This window comes from Procambarus clarkii, chromosome 49 (assembly GCF_040958095.1).
Source record: "Procambarus clarkii isolate CNS0578487 chromosome 49, FALCON_Pclarkii_2.0, whole genome shotgun sequence".
Classification (NCBI taxonomy): Eukaryota; Metazoa; Arthropoda; class Malacostraca; order Decapoda; family Cambaridae; genus Procambarus; species Procambarus clarkii.
The window spans coordinates 14528977-14550021 of record NC_091198.1 but is presented as its reverse complement, the minus strand read 5'-3'; the positions used below and the strand labels follow the sequence as shown (position 1 = coordinate 14550021).

General features: G+C 43.3%; 1 protein-coding gene across 4 annotated transcripts in view; it reads left to right on the top strand.

The window, feature by feature from the left end:
* Positions 1-21045, top strand: part of LOC123763199 (synaptotagmin-7) — a 559721-nt gene that overhangs the window by 440492 nt on the left and 98184 nt on the right. Inside the window, exon 1 of one of the 4 annotated variants that reach the window (XM_069303015.1) lies at positions 542-603. The exons of the other annotated variants lie outside the window; for them this stretch is intronic. Within the exon in view, the coding sequence (XP_069159116.1) occupies positions 585-603 (19 nt within the window). The 5' untranslated portion in view covers positions 542-584. Of the gene's footprint in view, positions 1-541; positions 604-21045 lie in introns of those variants that run through there. 4 annotated transcript variants of the gene reach the window in all.

Here is a 21045-nt window from a genome sequence, read left to right as displayed (position 1 = left end):
ACAGGGCCACTGCTGCCTGCAGGTATCAAGTCAATAGTGTTGCTTGCCTCCACCCCGGACGTCAAATCCCATCCATAAAGGAGAAACAGGCTGAAGAGACCCTTGTCTTACCCCTCCACCCAGGCGACTAAAATTGCCGTTGTCGTGCTTCTGAGCGACAGAAAAGGTGGGGATTCGATCCCTGGCTATATCATCCACTCGAAATCCAATTCAGCATCCAGACGGATTGTTTAGATCCATGAAGTTAGTGTCTTTTTATAGATCAATCAAATTGGCTTAATTTCTCTCTCCTGCTGAGGAGAAAATGAGAGAACTATCATCATTCCGTTCAATTATGGAAGGTTAATCGAATAATTGGGTCAAGAAATCAGTGGAATTGAGAGAAAATGGGTGATGGTGTGGGTTAGGAGAGAGGTAAGGGGGAGGGGATGGGAGAGAGAGAGAGAGAGAGAGAGAGAGAGAGAGAGAGAGAGAGAGAGAGAGAGAGAGAGAGAGAGAGAGAGAGAGTGAGAGCGGAGGACTTTAAAGGGTTTGATTCCACAGGTGAGCCCTCAGTACCGGGCCGGGCCAAGGTGCGGGCGGACATGGGGAACTCTTACTCAGGTCCTGTCACTCCTGTGTGTCCTTACGACGAGTTACCAGCCTTCACACCCCATCTATGGATGAGTGCCGCCTTGCGTGGGGTTACGGTACCTCACCCCCCCTGTCCCCTCCCCATGTGCGTGTGGGGGGAGGAGGAGGGGGGGAATAGCGCGGACACAGGGGATACGAACTCTTGAGTTTTCAGTTCGAAGTTCGCGTCTTTGGAAGCGTATGATAGCAATTTTGACAAGTATATACATTCTGGGGAATTTCGTGAGGGGGAGCCAGGGTTGTATAGCTGCCTGCGTGCTATAAGAGCCAGACACAGGCAACTATATGACTCTAGAGTTCTACAAGAGCTAGAGGCCTCCTGTGTCCTGCAACAGAGCAGCGAGGTGCTAGTGAAACTACTGCCACAGGTCAACACCCTTGGAATGGCTAAAACATATATTCCAACTAGTCCTTTGTCGTACTACAACGGGATCGAATCTGCGGCATAATTACACCGAAAGATGAGCCGTCACTCGTGATTAATGACGTTGTAATCGTTGACTTGAAATTCTCATTAAAATGTGTTTCAGTGTCGTGGAGTGCCTCGACTCCAGGCCGCCATAAGTGTATATGCAAAGTTTGTCAGACGAGTGAATATTCGTCCATGAACTAAATGCTTAACAGGATGCCAAAGTTGTTGGTCTAAATATATATATATATATATATATATATATATATATATATATATATATATATATATATATATATATATATATATATATATATGACAGTGTCAGACCACGGAGGAAGAATTGAAACAGGAATTTCCTTAAGTACTTTCGTATATTAATACATCTTCAGAAAGAATCAAGGGGTAACGTGTTAATTTTCGTGATTTACACATACACACACACACACACACACACACACACACACACACACACACACACACACACACACACACACACACACACACACACATACACACATACACACACATACACACACACATACACACACACACACACACATACACACACATACACATACACACACATACACACACACATACACATACATGCTTAAATATTAAGAAATTTAAACATATTGTGATTCGTTAACAGGTTATTAAGCCTTGGATAAAAAGTACTAATTTGCCTATTAGCCGGAGCCAATCTGTATATTTTAACATGTTTATTTCGAAATTAGTTTGGTGTTAATAACATTAATATTTGATTGACTACATGACTTACAAACGTAGTTATATATATATATATATATATATATATATATATATATATATATATATATATATATATATATATATATATATATATATATATATATATATATAACGAGCGAACCATGTCTTTGAAGGCAGTTTAAATTCTTAAGCTAAAAACAAGGAGAATCTGCAGCTGAAACAATAACTATTATGATTTAGATTTTAATTAGAAAAAGACAATTATCTCCACTATTATTTTTTCTATCTCCCTCCCTCTCTCTCCCTCTCTCTCCCTCTCTCTCCCTCTCTCTCCCTCTCTCTCCCTCTTTCTCCCTGTCATCTCAACGCGACACCTGACCGGCCTTGTTCGAATCCCGCGGAGTCTCTGTAACACGTCCATTGATTTTGGGGTTTTATATATATATTTTGTCAACTTCACTTTTGATTTGAATTGCCAGAGGGTAAAAAAAAAACTGAATAAATGAATGTGTGTGTATAATATATATTTATATATAATAGTTATATTTGTGGAAATTTCTACTTGGAGAAGGAACGACATTTTTGGGGACCTATTTGTATGACCTTTTCCTAGCCTTTATGATGAGGCCTTTGACCATTTTCTTGACCTTTAGCCCCGTGACCTTCCACGGGCCGATTAACTTGCGGTTCGCCACACATCGCGTAATGACTCCTGTTTTCGGAGCTTCGATACTTCGAGCGTTCCAAAAGTTAGACGCTGAGACGGGCTTGTCGCGGTCCTGACGAACAGAAGAACGGACGGAACAAGTAGACGGAGGGACAGGGAAGAAGGCACTTAGTGGACGGAAGGGGGAGGACTGAATTACAAGTTATTCTATAGAAATCTTGATTTTTCTTTCATGTAATTGGGGTGAGGACAAGGGGCGGAAACCCGGTGAGTGAAAAAAGGGTATATACGAGGCAGGACTGTAGGGACACGAGGAGAAAATGCGGGAATAGTTAGGATGGATATAATTGGTTGTTCCTAGTGTCACCTTTTGTCACCTAGTGTCACCTTGTGTCACCTAGCGGGGTGAAGCTGTCTCCGAGATGGAAATTGGACACTGTGTTAAGTGTTTATCACTGAGAAGTTTAAGTGGTGTTTTGTTTACTCTCTCTCTCTCTCTCTCTCTCTCTCTCTCTCTCTCTCTCTCTCTCTCTCTCTCTCTCTCTCTCTCTCTCTCTCTCTCTCTCTCTCTCTCTCTCTCTCTGTCTCTCTCTGTCTCTGTCTGTCTGTCTCTCTCTCTCTCTCTCTCTCTGTCTCTCTCTGTCTCTGTCTGTCTGTCTCTCTCTCTCTCTCTCTCTCTCTCTCTCTCTCTCTCTCTCTCAGTTGTACATTGATATACACAGCGCCTCAAGAACCTCAATGATACATTGATATGTATTAAGTGTGGACCCCCTTCATGTGTCACCCTGTGTCCCCTGGCCCATAAGGTCATGTGTCACCCTGTGTCCCCTGGCCCATAAGGTCATGTGTCACCCTGTGTCCCCTGGTCCATAAAGTCATGTGTCACCATGTGTCCCCTGGCCCATAAGGACATGTGTCACCCTGTGTCCCCTGGCCCATAAGGTCATGTGTCACCATGTGTCCCCTGGCCCATAAGGTCATGTGTCACCCTGTGTCCCTGGCCCATAAGGTCATGTGTCACCCTGTGTCCCCTGGCCCATAAGGTCATGTGTCACCCTGTGTCCCCTGGCCCATAAGGTCATGTGTCACCATGTGTCCCCTGGCCCATAAGGTCATGTGTCACCCTGTGTCTCCTGGCCCATAAGGTCATGTGTCACCCTGTGTCCCCTGGTCCATAAGGTCATGTGTCACCATGTGTCCCCTGGCCCATAAGGTCATGTGTCACCCTGTGTCCCCTGGTCCATAAAGTCATGTGTCACCATGTGTCCCCTGGCCCATAAGGACATGTGTCACCCTGTGTCCCCTGGCCCATAAGGTCATGTGTCACCATGTGTCCCCTGGCCCATAAGGTCATGTGTCACCCTGTGTCCCTGGCCCATAAGGTCATGTGTCACCCTGTGTCCCCTGGCCCATAAGGTCATGTGTCACCCTGTGTCCCCTGGCCCATAAGGTCATGTGTCACCCTGTGTCCCCTGGCCCATAAGGTCATGTGTCACCCTGTGTCCCCTGGTCCATAAGGTCACGTGTCACCCTGTGTCCCTGGCCATTAAAGTGGGCAGTTGGAGGTGGTTAGTGCTGGTTAGTTTGATCTAAGGATAGCAGACAAAAGATCGTTCCATACCTAAGTGGACCCATATCCATACCCCCATACATATACATACCCCATACCCCATACCCCATACACATATACATACCCCATACCCATACCCCATACACATATACATACCCCATATACATACCCATATACATACCCCATATACATACCCCATATACATACCCCATATACATACCCATATACATACCCCATATACATACCCCATATACATACCCCATATACCTATATGCGCCTCTTTATCGGACCAAACAGCCCTCGTGTTTCAGCTCTTTCCAAAAATGGGTTGTTGTTTCAGATTTAGTTACTCAGGAGGAAGTGTCCATGTAGCACGGGCTATGGTGAGCCCGTAAGGGCAAAAAAAAAAAAATGGGTCCGAAATTCGTATATATAAACTTCAGAGGTGAGATGAGTCTATGTCCCGTGTCCTTGTCGTTGCTGCAAGGGAGAAATTATTCATCTCAAGTTGTGGTGAGGAAAAAAATAAATGAACTTTGGGATGGAAGAATCTCGCTTTCTCTAGTTCGTAGACCGAGAGCAGAGTTTATATGTCTTCTAAAATATTCCCTGGGGGGCCTGACGGCTGAGTGGACAGCGCTCAGGATTCGTAGTCCTGGGGTTCCGGGGATCGATCCCCGGTGGAGGCGGAAATAAATAGGCAGAGTTTTTTTCGCCCTGATGCCCCCCTTTGTTCACCTAACTGTAAATAGGTACCTGGGAGTTAGACAGCTGCTGCAGGCAACTTCCTTGGGGGGGGGGTGTAACGAAAAGCAGGCCTGGTCGAGCACCGGGCCGTGAGGACATTAAGCCCCGAAATCATCTCAAGAGAAAACAGAGGGCTGCAGGGGGCCAGATTCACGAAGCAGTTATGCAAGCACTTACGAACGTGTCCATCTTTCCTCAATCTTTGACGGCTTTGGTTACATTTATTAAACAGTTTACAAACATGAAAACTTGCCAATCAACTGTTGTTATTGTTATAAACAGCCTCCTGGTGCTTCGGAGCTCATTAACTGTTTAATAATTGTAAACAAAGCCGCCAAAGATTGAGAAAAGATGTACAGGTTCGTAAGTACTTGCGTAACTGTTTCGTGAATCTGGCCCCAGGTTCGTAAGTCCTTGCGTAACTGCTTTGTGAATCTGGCCCCAGGTCCGTAAGTGCTTGCGTAACTGCTTCGTGAATCTGGCCCCCTGCAGTCCTCTGTTTTCTAAACTTAGTAGAACAGCCCGTTTTCTTTAGTTGTTCCAAGGGGCACAATACGATGTACTAACGCGCGCGAAATCTTACGTTAGCAGCCAAGGCAGAGGCCCCAGGTTCGTAAGTGCTTGCGTAAGTGCGTCGTGAATCTGGCACCAGGTTCGTAAGTGCTTGCGTCCATAGTACCAGAAGATCCATAGTACCCCGTATTTTGGCCGCTGGGGAATCGCAGCGTACGAAATGCAATGTGTTATAAGAGAGGACAGGTAAAACGGTATTCTAAAGTAAACCGTCAACTTGCCGTACCTGAGTAAGTGTAAACCGTCAACTTGCCGTACCTGAGTAAGTGTAAACCGTCAACTTACCGTACTTGAGTAAGTGTAAACTGTCAACTTGCCGTACCTGAGTAAGTGTAAACCGTCAACTTGCCGTACCTGAGTAAGTGTAAACTGTCAACTTACCGTACCTGAGTAAGTGTAAACCACCAACTTACCGTACCTGAGTAAGTGTAAACCGCCAACTTACCGTACCTGAGTAAGTGTAAACCGTCAACTTGCCGTACCTGAGTAAGTGTAAACTGTCAACTTACCGTACCTGAGTAAGTGTAAACCGCCAACTTACCGTACCTGAGGAAGTGTAAACTGTCAACTTGCCGTACCTGAGTAAGTGTAAACTGTCAACTTACCGTACCTGAGTAAGTGTAAACCGCCAACTTACCGTACCTGAGGAAGTGTAAACTGTCAACTTGCCGTACCTGAGGAAGTGTAAACCGCCAACTTGCCGTACCTGAGGAAGTGTAAACCGCCAACTTACCGTACCTGAGTAAGTGTAAACTGTCAACTTACCGTACCTGAGTAAGTGTAAACCGCCAACTTGCCGTACCTGAGTAAGTGTAAACCGCCAACTTGCCGTACCTGAGTAAGTGTAAACCGCCAACTTGCCGTACCTGAGTAAGTGTAAACCGCCAACTTGCCGTACCTGAGTAAGTGTAAACTGTCAACTTACCGTACCTGAGTAAGTGTAAACCGCCAACTTGCCGTACCTGAGTAAGTGTAAACCGCCAACTTACCGTACCTGAATAAGTGTAAACTGCCAACTTACCGTACCTGAGTAAGTGTAAACCGCCAACTTGCCGTACCTGAGTAAGTGTAAACCACCAACTTACCGTACCTGAGGAAGTGTAAACCCCCAACTTACCGTACCTGAGGAAGTGTAAACTGCCAACTTACCGTACCTGAGTAAGTGTAAAGCACCAACTTACCGTACCTGAGTAAGTGTAAACCGCCAACTTACCGTGCCTGAGTAAGTGTAAACTGCCAACTTACCGTACCTGAGTAAGTGTAAACCGCCAACTTGCCGTACCTGAGTAAGTGTAAACCGCCAACTTACCGTACATGAGTAAGTGTAAACTGCCAACTTACCGTACCTGAGTAAGTGTAAACCACCAACTTACCGTACCTGAGTAAGTGTAAACCGCCAACTTACCGTACCTGAGTAAGTGTAAACCGTCAACTTACCGTACCTGAGTAAGTGTAAACCGTCAACTTACCGTACCTGAGTAAGTGTAAACCACCAACTTACCGTACCTGAGTAAGTGTAAACCCCCAACTTGCCGTACCTGAGTAAGTGTAAACCGCCAACTTACCGTACCTGAGTAAGTGTAAACCACCAACTTACCGTACCTGAGTAAGTGTAAACCGTCAACTTACCGTACCTGAGTAAGTGTAAACCACCAACTTGCCGTACCTGAGTAAGTGTAAACCGCCAACTTACCGTACCTGAGTAAGTGTAAACCGCCAACTTACCGTACCTGAGTAAGTGTAAACCGCCAACTTGCCGTACCTGAGTAAGTGTAAACCACCAACTTACCGTACCTGAGTAAGTGTAAACCGCCAACTTGCCGTACCAGAGTAAGTGTAAACCACCAACTTACCGTACCTGAGTAAGTGTAAACCACCAACTTACCGTACCTGAGTAAGTGTAAACCACCAACTTACCGTACCTGAGTAAGTGTAAACCGCCAACTTGTCGTACCTGAGTAAGTGTAAACCGCCAACTTGCCGTACCTGAGTAAGTGTAAACCGCCAACTTGCCGTACCTGAGGAAGTGTAAACCACCAACTTACCGTACCTGAGTAAGTGTAAACCACCAACTTACCGTACCTGAGTAAGTGTAAACCGCCAACTTACCGTACCAGAGTAAGTGTAAACCCCTAACTTACCGTACCTGAGTAAGTGTAAACCACCAACTTACCGTACCTGAGTAAGTGTAAACCCCCCAACTTGCCGTACCAGAAATCAAGCGAACGCTAATTTAGTGAAAAAGTCTTACCGAGCAAAAAAAAGTTCCATTGCCAAATTGGTTAATTTAATCCCGGGTAAAGAATGTAATGAAGCCTTTGAAAGTAAACTCTTACTCTCAAGTTTCCCCAAATTAGGTTTACCACCCAACAATTGTGTTAAACTTACCGAAAGCGTATCCAGGTATTAGGAGAAATAGCCTCCAAGCTGGAATAAACTTGGGTAGCAAAAAAGGCTGTTATTTTAAAAAAGCTATTTTTTAAAAAAGCTATTTTTTAAAAAAGTTATTTTTAAAAAAACTATTTTTTAAAAAGCTATTTTTTAAAAAAGCTATTTTTAAAAAAGCTATTTTTTAAAAAAGCTATTTTTTAAAAAAGCTATTTTTTAAAAAAACTATTTTTAAAAAAGCTATTTCTTAAAAAAGCTATTTTTTAAAAAAACTACTTTTTAAAAAAGCTATTTTTTTTTTTTTAAACTGGAGTTTGGGTTACGCTTTATCGCGCTAAGCTGAGTTAGAATTTATCTGCTGAAGCTGATGTACGGATGTGAGTTTGTTTTGTTGTTGTTTAAAATTCGCTACCTGAAACAAAAAAGTTCCAAGTAGCACGGGCTATGGTGATCCCGTAGTGATATTTGGATGTGAGTGTTCCCAGAACAATCACGGTGTACAATCACCAGTGCACGAAACCTGAGTCTCGGATCAAAGTCAGGTATTTACATACCTGACTTTCTGGGCCTCTTCTAAACTGGGTGATGCTTCCGTGCTGTTATATTCCTTACATAATAAAAGTCGTATATAAAAGTATATAAAAGCCATATGTAAAAGTCCTATATAAAATTCGTATATAAAATTCGTATATAAAAATCGTATATAAAGTATATAAAAGCCATATGTAAAAGTCATATATAAAAGTCGTATATAAAAGTCATATATAAAAGTATATAAAAGTCGTATATATAAAAGAATATAATAGTCGTATATATAAAAGTATATAAAAGTCGTATATATAAAAATATATAAAAGTCGTATATATAAAAATATATAAAAGTCGTATATATAAAAATATATAAAAGTCGTATATATAAAAGTATATAAAAGTCGTATATATAAACGTATATAAAAGCGTTTGTTCCGAGTGTTGGAATTTTGAAAAAGGTCATTCTGATAACTGAGCCACGGGACAAAAGCCGCTGGACAGGTCAGCCACCCATTTTGACCAACGTCTAAGTTTTTTTTTATCTAACTAGAAACTTGAGAACTTAAGTAAGTTTAAACAAACTAAAATAATCTGTCCAATCCATTGCTTACCAATCCGAGGAATGGTTAGTATTACGGATTCTGTCCCTTCAGGGGACTGAAACAGCCCGGGTTTTCCCTGATTGTGAGACAGTAACGAAGCCGACTGTGCTACGAGACCCCTAATGTGTGTCTATCGTCTATTAATGATCGACGATCATTGGTATGGTGGTACTGTACTCACGTAATTGTGCTTGCAGGGGTTGAGCTTTGGCTCTTTGGTCCCGCCTCTCAATCACAATCAACTGTGTACATTTAGGGGTGATCCTGGACGGCATGGGTTCGAATCCTGGGCGGGTCAATTAGAGTTCTCTTAGATATAAATATATATATAATCCACATTGAAAATATAAAAATTATATTGTTCTATTTTCTGTGTTTATCAGTAAAGAAAATGTTGGAATAATACCGTATTTTAAAGTATGTTAATTGCCCGAAATAGTTCAATACAAGCTCAAATAAGCTCGTTCGTTCATAAGCTGTAGCAATTATATGAAGATAGATACAAAATAGCCTTATTAATGAAGCAGTTCAGGAACTTTTCGTTATAATTCTCTCATCATATTGGTCACTATTTTACGAAATCGATAAATTCGTTAAAAATGCGATTTAATAGTAAAAGTGAAAGCACTTTATTTTTTACGTTTTCAACGCAGCGGGTTCTGTTGTTTGGGTTAATATGTGTTTGATTAGGTAGAACCGTAGCATTTTTTTTACGGAGTGACCAGTCGAGAGTCGTTAGCCTTTAACAGGGTCGTTAGCCTTCAGAAGGTGTCAGTGACCTCGTCTCAATCACTCGGTTCAATCCCCCCCCCCCCCCCGGTTTGGACGGATGCGGTTGGTAACGTTTCCTTTCACCTAATGCATCTCTTCACTTCGCAGTGAATTGGTATTTGTGAGTTAGACAGCATGTTGTGAGTTATATTGAGGGGAAGATCAGTAGTTAGCCGAGGAGGGGGGGGAGGAACTCAATAAGCCTAAGGTCAGGCTTCCTGTCCCTCCCCCCCCCCCCCCCCCACACACACACAACGGGATTGAAATGGCTACAAAACATTTGTGTACCGTATTTGTAATAATTTCAAACCCGTCTAATCCCAAATCCTTATCCTGACCCCCTTCCCAGTGCTATATAGTCGTAATGGCTTGGCGCTTTCCCCCCTGATAGATCCCCCCCCCTTCCCATGTGTACCGTGTGTGTCTGTCTTCGGGATGCCACCCACAACAGTTTTACTGCAAGGTTAACAGAGGCATCAGGTGACTGGAAACATGCCCAAATGCGTTTGTCTTGCCCCAGGAATCAAACCAAAACCATTTTCTTCACAATGTGTGTGAACTCACCTTGTTTTGCTTGCTGGGGTTGAGGTGTGGCTCTTTGGTCCCGCCTCTCAACTGTCAATCAACTGGTGTACAGATTCCTGAGCCTACTGGGCTCTATCATATCTACATTTGAAACTGTGTATGGAGTCAGCCTCCACCGCATCACTGCCTAATGCATTCCACCTGTTAACTACTCTGATACTGAAAAAGTTCTTTCTAACGTCCCTGTGGCTCATGTGGGTACTCAGTTTCCACCTGTGTCCCCTTGTTCGCGTACCACCCGTGTGTGTGTGTGTGTGTGTGTGTGTGTGTGTCTGTGTGAGTGTGTCTTTCTCTCTCTCTGTCTGTCTGTATGTCTCTCTCTGTCTGTGTGTGTGTCCCCGTCTGTGTGTCTCTCTCTGTCTGTCTCTGTGTGTCTCTCTCTGTCTGTCTCTGTGTGTCTCTCTGTCTGTCTGTGTGTGTCTCCATGTCTGTGTGTCTCTCTGTCTGTGTGTGTCTCCCTGTCTGTCTGTGTCTCTGTGTGTCTCCCTGTCTGTGTGTCTGTCTCTGTCTGTCTGTGTGTGTCTCCCTGTCTGTCTGTGTCTCTGTGTGTCTCTCTGTCTGTCTGTCTGTGTCTCCCTGTCTGTGTGTCTCTGTCTGTCTGTGTGTGTCTCCCTGTCTGTGTCTCTGTCTGTCTCTCTGTGTCTCCCTGTCTGTGTGTCTCTCTGTCTGTCTGTGTGTGTCTCCCTGTCTATGTGTCTCTCTGTCTGTCTGTGTGTGTCTCCCTGTCTGTGTGTCTCTCTGTCTGTCTGTGTGTGTCTCTGTGTCTGTGTGTCTCTCTGTGTCTGTGTGTCTCTCTGTCTGTCTGTGTGTGTCTGTGTGTCTCTCTGTGTCTGTGTGTCTCTCTGTCTGTCTGTGTGTGTCTCTGTGTCTGTGTGTCTCTCTTTGTCTGTGTGTCTCTCTGTGTCTGTCTGTGTGTGTGTGTTTGTGCTTAGACAAAAGGAGTGAGGAGGTACCTCTGAGAACCGGGGGTCGGAAGAGTTTTGTTGACGTGGAGAAAGAGGGGGAGGAAAAGGCTCTCTGTGCTAGTCTCTCTCAACCCTCGGGCAGCGCGCCCAGCACCTCCTGAAAAGGGAACAACGCATGAGGGAGAAAAAACTTTAAATCTTCAAACATTTTCATTCCTCGTGACAGAGAAAAGTAACATTTGGTGGCACATTTCTCGTATATTGATACAGGTAGGTTACCTTGAGATGGTTTCGGGGCTTAGCGTCCCCGCGGCCCGGTCCTCGACCAGGCCTCCTCATTGCTAGCACTCGTCAACCAGGCTGTTGGACGGGTGGAATATCCTCCTTCAGCAGAAATTGATTATATAATCTGTTTTAAATTATATTTTATCGCCGCGGGGGACATGACAGAAACAACTTTTAAACAAAAATGAAGAATTCTTCAGGGGAAAAAAAAGTACTTTTTTTGTTTAAAGCAACACTGCTGTCCCCAGAACGTAGTGTGGGGGGGGGGGGGAGGGGGGGGGGGGAGGAAATATGAAGAGTATTGTTGAGTAATGAATGATGAATGCTCAAAAAAGAATCCTCGTTTCAAGTTGAAAATTGCTGAAATCTTTACATTTTCTGTAAGAACCTTTCATAAAGAGTTTTTGAATGTCAAGTAATTTAAAAGGTAGGATATAAATGCCTTCAAACTAGTTATTTGCTGTAAATTGGTAGAAAGTTTAGAAGTACATTATATAAATTGGCAGAGTGGGTTGAGAAATATATTATACAAATAAATTTTACTCAGAATACACAAGATAATATTAATTAGAGTCAAGATATCAATTCTTTTTTGAGCGCCCGTCTTAACCTCTAAATATACATTCGAACACAAGAAAACTGAAGCCAATAATAGAGATTTTAAAGAAAAAGATCGAACACTGTACTCACCAGACGTAGATATTTCTGTGATGTTTATGATTCATAACCATTATGGATGAGGATATGTATTGTAAATACATATTTTATGGGATAATGCCTCAAGGAGCTACGTCAGCTAATTAAACCACACCTAAATGACGTAGAAAAGTACTTTGATAATTTTTTTTTTTTTTTTTGGGGGGGGGGGGCTTTACGCCCCTAGCCGATAAATGCCCCCTTAATTCAGTTTAAACTCCGGTTAACAGAAAATTGGTTAAATGGACAAGTTTTATTCAGGTGATTTAGGATATCGAGAGGTTATCAGAAGATAGATATCGTGTTTTTATATTTTTTTTAAGAAGTAGAGTTGCTGAATTCTCGTAATTATGAAATTGGCTAACCAAAAGTACTATTGTTAGTTCAACTAACTCGTGTATTTTATGCAAATTCTGAGCCAATTTTTGGCCATCTCTCTACCACTTTCTTGAGAGATAAATCCTTGTGCATATTGTCAATTAAATCCCTGTGCATAGCGTCAAATAAATCCTTGTGCATAGCGTCAATTAAATCCTTGTGTATAGCGTCAATTAAATCCTTGTGCATAGTGTCAATTAAATCCTTGTGCATAGTGTCAATTAAATCCCTGTGCATAGTGTCAATTAAATCCCTGTGCATAGCGTCAAATAAATCCTTGTGCATAGCGTCAATTAAATCCTTGTGTATAGCGTCAATTAAATCCTTGTGCATAGCGTCAATTAAATCCCTGTGCATAGTGTCAATTAAATCCTTGTGCATAGTGTCAATTAAATCCCTGTGCATAGTGTCAATTAAATCCTTGTGCATACTGTCAATTAAATCCCTGTGCATAGTGTCAATTAAATCCTTGTGCATAGTGTCAATTAAATCCCTGTGCATAGTGTCAATTAAATCCCTGTGCATAGTGTCAATTCAATTAAGAGAATCATTTTACCTGTTTTACTCTACTAATTAATAAAGTGACGACTGGCCTATTAACCCCTCATAAACGTCACTGAAAAAAAATAGTTTATTTTTTTGGTTTGAGATTATTGCATTATTTACAAAGCTGCAAGAGAGTAATGGTAGTTGAAATAGCTTTGTGGTTTCACTGTGATTGCTGTGTTGTTCGGGTGACGGGAAAGTGTCAATTATTTACTGTAAATTTGTGGGAACTAACCCAGGCGTAAGTGTACAAACATTTACAAATAAAGGATTTAATTTACAATTACGTAAAAAAACTGTGAGCGATGTTTATAGTGAGGAAGTGGTAAGATATGTTTAGCCTCGCTACAATATACGGTACAATACAATATACGTGAGTATATTGTATTGTACTGTATATAAGGGAATACAATACTTCTTCTCACTACTTCAACTCAGTAATATCGACGTAAATAATAATAATATTGAAGAGACTACAATGCCTTAGTTATCTTGAGGTTATCTTGAGATGATATCGGGGCTTTTTAGTGTCCCCGCGGCCCGGTCCTCGACCAGGCCTCCACCCCCAGGAAGCAGCTGACTAACACCCAGGTACCTATTTTACTGCTAGGTAACAGGGTTATAGGGTGAAAGAAACTCTGACCATTGTTTCTCGCCGGCGCCCGGGATCGAACCGGGGACCAGAGAATCACAAGTCCAGTGTGCTGTCCGCTCAGCCGACCGGTTCCTTAGTGCTTAAATCAAGGTGAAAGTAATCCCATTTAATATTACGTGCATTAATCCCCAAATTTTCGGATTTAACCTAAACTCCTTGCTCAAGGTGCTGTATACAGTGTTCTAGTAGTGTATACAGTATATTGTATTGTTCTGTATTCAATATAAGGGAATATTTTATACAGGACCTTGAGAAAAAGGGGAGTAGGTTACATCAGAAAATTAGGGTTTTAATTAAACATAAATTAGATCTTTCATTCACCTTCAGTAATATTATTATTATTTAATGTAACTTGATTACACTCATGTCTGTATGATATTCGTCGATGTATTAATTTATACATCGGAATATACAAGCTAAACACGTGTGGGCTGTATAATCTATACATGATGTCACAAGTATTGACCATTATAAATGTATTCAAGCACAGAATAGTATTGAGAAGTTGCAAGTAGCACGGGCTATGGTGAGCCCCGTAGTGGACTTACCTGGCACAGGAGCGGGACAAGTAGCCCCTAGGTAATCGGGCATCGTTACATCCCAATTTCCACCTATCCCAGCTCCTATCCCGTCCTCATATCCCAGCTTCCAAGGGCAGGATAGTCATATTATCCTACCTCTTTCTCCCATCGCTTATCTTAACTATTCGACTGTGTTATTGTGACAGATTTTAATTTGTCTCGAATTGAATGACTCTGGTTTATCGACACTTCATTTGCAATATTTGCAATATTTACAGCCATTTCCAATGTGCAATAGTTCGCCATAGCATTCTACTTTATGGCTACTAATAGCGTAGCTCAGACGGGGGACGTGTGTAGATTAGATTAGGGTAGATTAGATAAGATTAGGTTAGATTTTCATTAGCAACTTGAATACAAAATCTTTTCCGGCTTGTCCTAATTCAGTGGTGCCAAATTCTACTTTCTAATTGTCTGTTACGTCATTATAGATACGATGACCCCGTCTCGTTACTATAAGTACAATGTAAATAGGAGGATGGCCTGGCTTTAATCACCCCCCTCCCCCCCTCATTCCCCCACTCCCCCCCCCCTCTTTCAGTTGTTAAGCCGGCAAGTGGTTGTGTTACAAGGATTCAATTGCAACTATCAAGTCTGTGTGTGTGTGTGATAACTTGTTATCGGTGTTCAGCAAGAGCATGTTCCATAGCCCTTTGAATGGCTATGTTGAAGACGTTATCATGGCTCATACTGATGACGTTATCATGGTTCATACTGATGTCGTTATCATGGCTCATACTGATGACGTTATCATGGCTCATACTGATGTCGTTATCATGGCTCATACTAATGTCGTTATGATGGCTCATACTGATGTCGTTATCATTGCTTATAGTGATGTCATTATCATGGCTCATACTGATGTCGTTATGATGGCTCATACTGATGTCGTTATCATGGCTCATAGTGATGTCGTTATCATGGCTCATACTGATGTTATCGTAGCTCATACTGATGTCGTTATCATGGCTCATACTGATGTCGTTATCATGGCTCATACTGATGTCGTTATCATAGCTCATACTCAATATTTTGATATCATTACTGGTATTACGGAAAGGGATATAGAAAAAATGTAGGGTCTTGTTATTGGCAATTCTGTGTTCAGCTACGAACTAGTCTCTTCCCCCCCCCCCCTTCCCCCCTCATCCTCAACCCCAATCTCCCTCATCCCCAATCCCAATCCCCCCCTCTTTTACTCAAACCTCGCCCCTTCCCCCCCCCCCCCAATCTACCTTTTCACACCCCGCGCACGCAACTGTCCACTGAAGGTTTCGAGGTCAAACGGTGAACGACTTCGACTCGCCGCCACAAGCCCCAGGTTCGAATCCCGGTCAGAACCGGAACATATTGGCTGCGCGTCCATTCACCTCACGTTCGCGTAATAACTTGTGCAAATCTTGGCAATAATGGCTGGATTAACAGAGGGTTTGTCATCCAAAAATAAAAGTTCTGCTTTTGACAAAGTGAACGTAATTTAGGTCCCAATTAGGCGATATATATACTGTAAAGGGATATACTGCACACCGGTGGCTAGGGGGGGGGGGGCCGGTGGTTAAGCGGACAACACGCTGGACACGTGATCCTGTGGTCCCGGGTTCGATTCCGGGCGTCGGCGAGAAACAATAGGCAGAGTTTCTTTCACCCCTAATGTCCCTGTTATCTAGCAGTAAATAGGTACCTGGGAGTTAGTCAGCTGTCACGGGCTGCTTCCTGGAGTGTGTGTGGAAAAAAAATAGTAGTAACAGTTGATTGACAGTTGAGAGGCGGACCGAAAGAGCAGAGCTCAACCCCCGCAAGAACAACATGGTGAATACAACTAGGTGAATACACACACACACCTTGACAAAACCCGGGGAGGATTGACTGGGAACCAATCCATGTTTGGTTCCACTCAATCCCTCTAGTCAGCAGCAATATAGAGACATGGGTGTAAAACCGATTAAAGGATGGTGTTCCAAGAAAAGAAACCGTCAGAGAAAGACAACGAGCTATGTGTATAGGGGAAAAACCTCCCAGTCTGTTACCGGGAAGCAGAAGGCGTCTGCTCCTGTATCCACCTGTTGAAAAAAAAATGTTTTTTTCATTTTTCATCGCCGGAGGCTGTTGCAGAGTTGCCATTGACGGGAGAGGCAGCATCCCAGGTCCTCCGGGAGGCATCAGAGACATCTAAGATCCTCTCTTCCCGCGGAGACGCATATTATTTTCTTGTTCCATTGCGTGTATGAGATCATAATTTCGCGAGTTAGAAGCGGTGAGGGGTGAGGAAAGGGGGCAGTGAGGGAGAGTGAGGGAGAGTGAGGGAAAGGGGGGGAGGGAGGAAGAGAGGGGATGAGAGGAACATGATGATGATGCGTTTGAAGAGTGATGAGAATGAGAGTGAGCATGGAAAGTGAAACTAACACACACAGGGGGCTGGTGGCTGAGTGAACAGCACGCTGGATACGTAATCTAGTGGTCTGGGGTTCGATTCCCGGCGGAAACAAAAATGGGCAGAGTTTCTTTCGCCCAGATGCCACTGCTCACCTAGCAGTAAACAGGTACCTGGGAGTTAGACAGCTGCTACGGGCTGCTTCCTGGGGGGCGGGGGGGATATGTACTTGTTTGTTAAATGTCTGGCTCGTCCCTGTCAGTACACACAAGGACAACTAAGGTTAGCCTCAGGGAACTACTTGTAAGAAATACATCGCATCCAGAGGTGAATATTTTGGCCTGTAACAATTAACACCACCAGCTGCACCCCTACCACCACCACCACTACCACCAGCTGCTCCCCTACCACCACCACCACCACTACAACCAGCTGCTCCCCTACCACCACTACCACCAGCTTCACCCCTACCACCGCCACTGTTACGAATAGTGAATCGAAAAAATCTAATTATGAGCAACATGGAGAGAGGGAGAGTGAGGTGATTAAGAGTTGAGGGTGAGGTGGTTGAGAGATGAGAGTGGAGTGAGAGTGAGGTGAGAGTGGGGGGTGAGAGTGAGGTGAGAGTGGGGGGGTGAGAGTGGGGGTGAGAGTGGGGTGAGAGTGAGGTGATTGAGAGATGAGAGTGGGGTGAGAGTGAGGTGAGAGTGGGGGGTGAGAGTGAGGTGAGAGTGGGGGGGGGTGAGAGTGGGGGTGAGAGTGGGGTGAGAGTGAGGTGAGAGTGAGGTGAGAGTAGGGGGTGAGAGTGAGGTGAGAGTGGGGGGTGAGAGTGGGGGAGGTGAGAGTGAGGAAGAGTAGTCAGCTGAAATAGAAAATTTAAACAGAAAAATGAGATCAAGGATAGACTTAGAGACACAGATGAGGCAGAAGTAGATATGCAGAGTTAGAAGAGCTAGAATGATTTGGAGTAGATAAAGTAGATAAAAGAGGTAAAACTACCACCATCCATTCAGAATGTTTACAAGACGAGGAATGGCTCTCATCTTTTAACCCGTATTAACTGACCTAAACAACTAACAACTGCAAGCATTTTAAAGCAGAAAGTTAACAATCTTTAAATCTTTAGTAAGTAAACCTCAGAGTACTCTCCATTCTGGTTTACATTATAAGTCAAAAAATGAATCCAAAAGTAAGGGGATCAAATTCACACACAATATAAAAATAAGTTTAAGCTATTATTAATTAATTATTATATATTCATGACAATTAATTCATATAGATAACATAATTCAACCATTTCCCCTTTCTCATATCGACATTAATTAAGAATCATAGTTATTACACAGGAAATTGAGAGCCAACTATGGCTGACTGCTCCTGACAATTACTCAACATATCATTTGGTGAAATGCAGAATTCATCACCTTACAGTCAGCAGCTCATCAAGGCCTCTTGAGTATTAGAGGTTTGAGAGGGAGTGGAGAGAAAGAGAGAGAGAGAGAGAGAGAGAGAGAGAGAGAGAGAGAGAGAGAGAGAGAGAGAGAGAGAGAGAGACTGCTCTCACTAGATCCTTTGGTGGAACGAGACATCCTGTATCTAAATGTACAGTTACTAGAGTATTTGAGGGGGGACCAGGAGCTAAGTCTTGCACCACCTCCACCACCACCACCACGACATATCCATAGATACATACAAACAATATTCGTAGATATACACGAACGTTATTCGTAAAATATAACAAAACCATCGCATTAATTCGTGTATGACCGTAAAATCGCATGAAATGAATCCCTTTTGTAAATAAGTTTAATAACTGAAGGAAGAAGCACTTAAAACCACCTCCAGCAACAGTTACTACAAATATTCGCTATACGAACGGTGTTACGAAACCACGAAAGAAACCCACACCTACGAACCGAGGCATTCGAGAGACCACACACCCCACGTCAACTGGGGGTGAAGTTTATGTAATCTCATTGTGACTTAGACGAAAAAAACACGAATTGAAAACGGAATTAACATCAGCGCGCCAAAAGCTTCGGCGCCGTCCACTCCTGGGATGCTGTAATCAGCGGAGTTCGCTTACCTGGCTACGCTATTTTTCTCGTGTAGCAGTTCACGCTAGCGATTGAGGGAGGGAGAGGGAGGGAGGAGAGAGAGGGAGAGAGAAGCGAGAGAGAGAGAGGCGAGAGAGGGAGAGGGAGAGAGAGAGAGGCGAGAGAGAGAGATAGAGAGAGAGAGAGAGAGAGAGAGAGGCGAGAGAGAGAGAGAGAGAGAGAGAGAGAGAGAGAGAGAGAGAGAGAGAGAGAGAGAGAGAGAGAGAGAGAGATTGCTTTTATTTTTTGTTTTGAAATGTGTTATTTCATTGGCTTTATCTATATCCATATTTTTACCTGCTCGTTTAATGGGACATAATTTCTCTAAAAAATCTTTGCCTGACGTTACCTCTGAACTGATGAGTAGCTGTCGCTTGGGCACGTTTCCTTTTTACCTGCTGCATCTGTTCACCCAGCAGTAAATAGGTGCCCGGGAATTAGGCAACTGTTGTATGGGAACACTGATGATTCTTTACAAGGTATTTGATCTCTTTCTTAATCTTCTACAGTCTTATCCTTGATATAAACGAATTATCTACTAGTCTTGATGGGGTAGTTATGGACTGAGCTGCCCCAATCTTACCCTAGTGTTACCTAGTGTTACCCCAATGTTACCCTAGTGTTAACTTAATACTAGGGGGGGAGGAGGAACTATTGCAAATGTTTTCCTTGGTAAGTTGTATGGCTTTGTTTATCAATAGATGTTTCAGATTGCATCCTATTGCAACATAAATATATCAGACAAAATTAGACAGCAAAAATAATAGGTTGGAAGTCAATATACAAACGGCGGTTAGAGAGCCGGGTTCCAAGAGCTAGAAGCTTTATATACACACACACAAACAATTGTATGTTTGTGAATATATACCTCACGGGAGCCTGTATGTAAATTTACACACTTGAACTAATCCGCGATGTGTCTCCATAAATATTCACATGTGTGTTGTGGGGAGGTGTGTGTGTGCGTGTGTGTGTGTGTGTGTGTGTGTGTGTGTGTGTGTGTGTGTGGGTGGGTGGGTGGGTGGGTGTGTGTGTGTGTGTGTGTGTGTGTGTGTGTGTGTGTGTGTGTGTGTGTGCGTGCGTGTGTGTGTGTGTGTGTGTGTGTGCGTGCGTGTGTGTGTGTGTGTGTGTGTGTGTGTGTGTGTGTGCAGTCATTTATTAAACTCTGTGTAAATAGTGTGTAAACTCCTCCCTTCTCCTCCACCACCACTACCACCACCACCACCCGTTTTCTTTCTCACCACCATCCCCACAAATCTCCACCAACGTGGTTGAGGGAGAATCTTGTAAAATAGTGAAGTAGTTGAGTGAGGGAGCAGATGGTGGCGGTGATGAGAGAGAGAGAGAGAGAGAGAGAGAGAGAGAGAGAGAGAGAGAGAGAGAGAGAGAGAGAGAGAGAGAGAGAGAGAGAGAGAGAGAGAGAGAGAGTTTTGGACATGAGAAGTCATATCTATAGGTACCAGAGACCCCTTGTTCATGTTACATGTTTCTGAATTTGACCTGAGGGCCAATAACACTGTCGGTCTCGACGAGGACAGGAAGCCGGCGGCCTGTCCATGATCCTTCCCTTCCCTTTCCTTCCGTTTACCTTGATCTTTTCCAGCTGGAAAAGTTTCAGTTTCAGCAGTTTCAGTCTGGTGATTCGCACATCCGTTTCCTTTGAGATATAGTTATCTGCATGTGTGTCTATCCTCTACACTATTGGTTATCTCTTAGTTATCTCTTTGGTTATCTCTTCCTGGTCTCCCACACGCCCCACAAAACATTTTTTTAGTTTAGATTAGTCTCCCAAACAATGTTGTTTTCTCAGTAGGTAAAACTTGGTTCCCGTTTTTCTTTAATCTGGAAAACATTAATTCCCCTACATGCTTCTGGCCATTAATTACAGAGGTCCCTCCGGACTCTTCCCGTGTGTATATGCTTCGGTCTCTAGATCTGATGCCCAAAAGGTTTCGTTAGGAAGATGAGGGGGAGAGGGAAACACAGGAAATGTTGCATATGGTTGATGCTTGAGTGCAATATCAAGCTGCACTCAAGCTGCACTCAAGTTGCACTTGATTATACATCTGCTGTTAGACTCAATCTGTTCTCCTAATAGAACGTCGCTTTTTTTACGTATACTCTACCTAAGGGCAGACTTTGTAATACTAGAAAATGGGAGCGGGCTCTCGAAATTGTCATACTGTCCCGTTTTCTGTTTTCGGTCCTCTTGGTAGGTTAGGATAAGGGGGGGTACTTTAGCACGACAGTTTCTTGACGTCGGGGAAGTTTAGGAGGACGAGTTGGTGAGACATTTCCAGGTGACATTTCTGCCTGTCATCT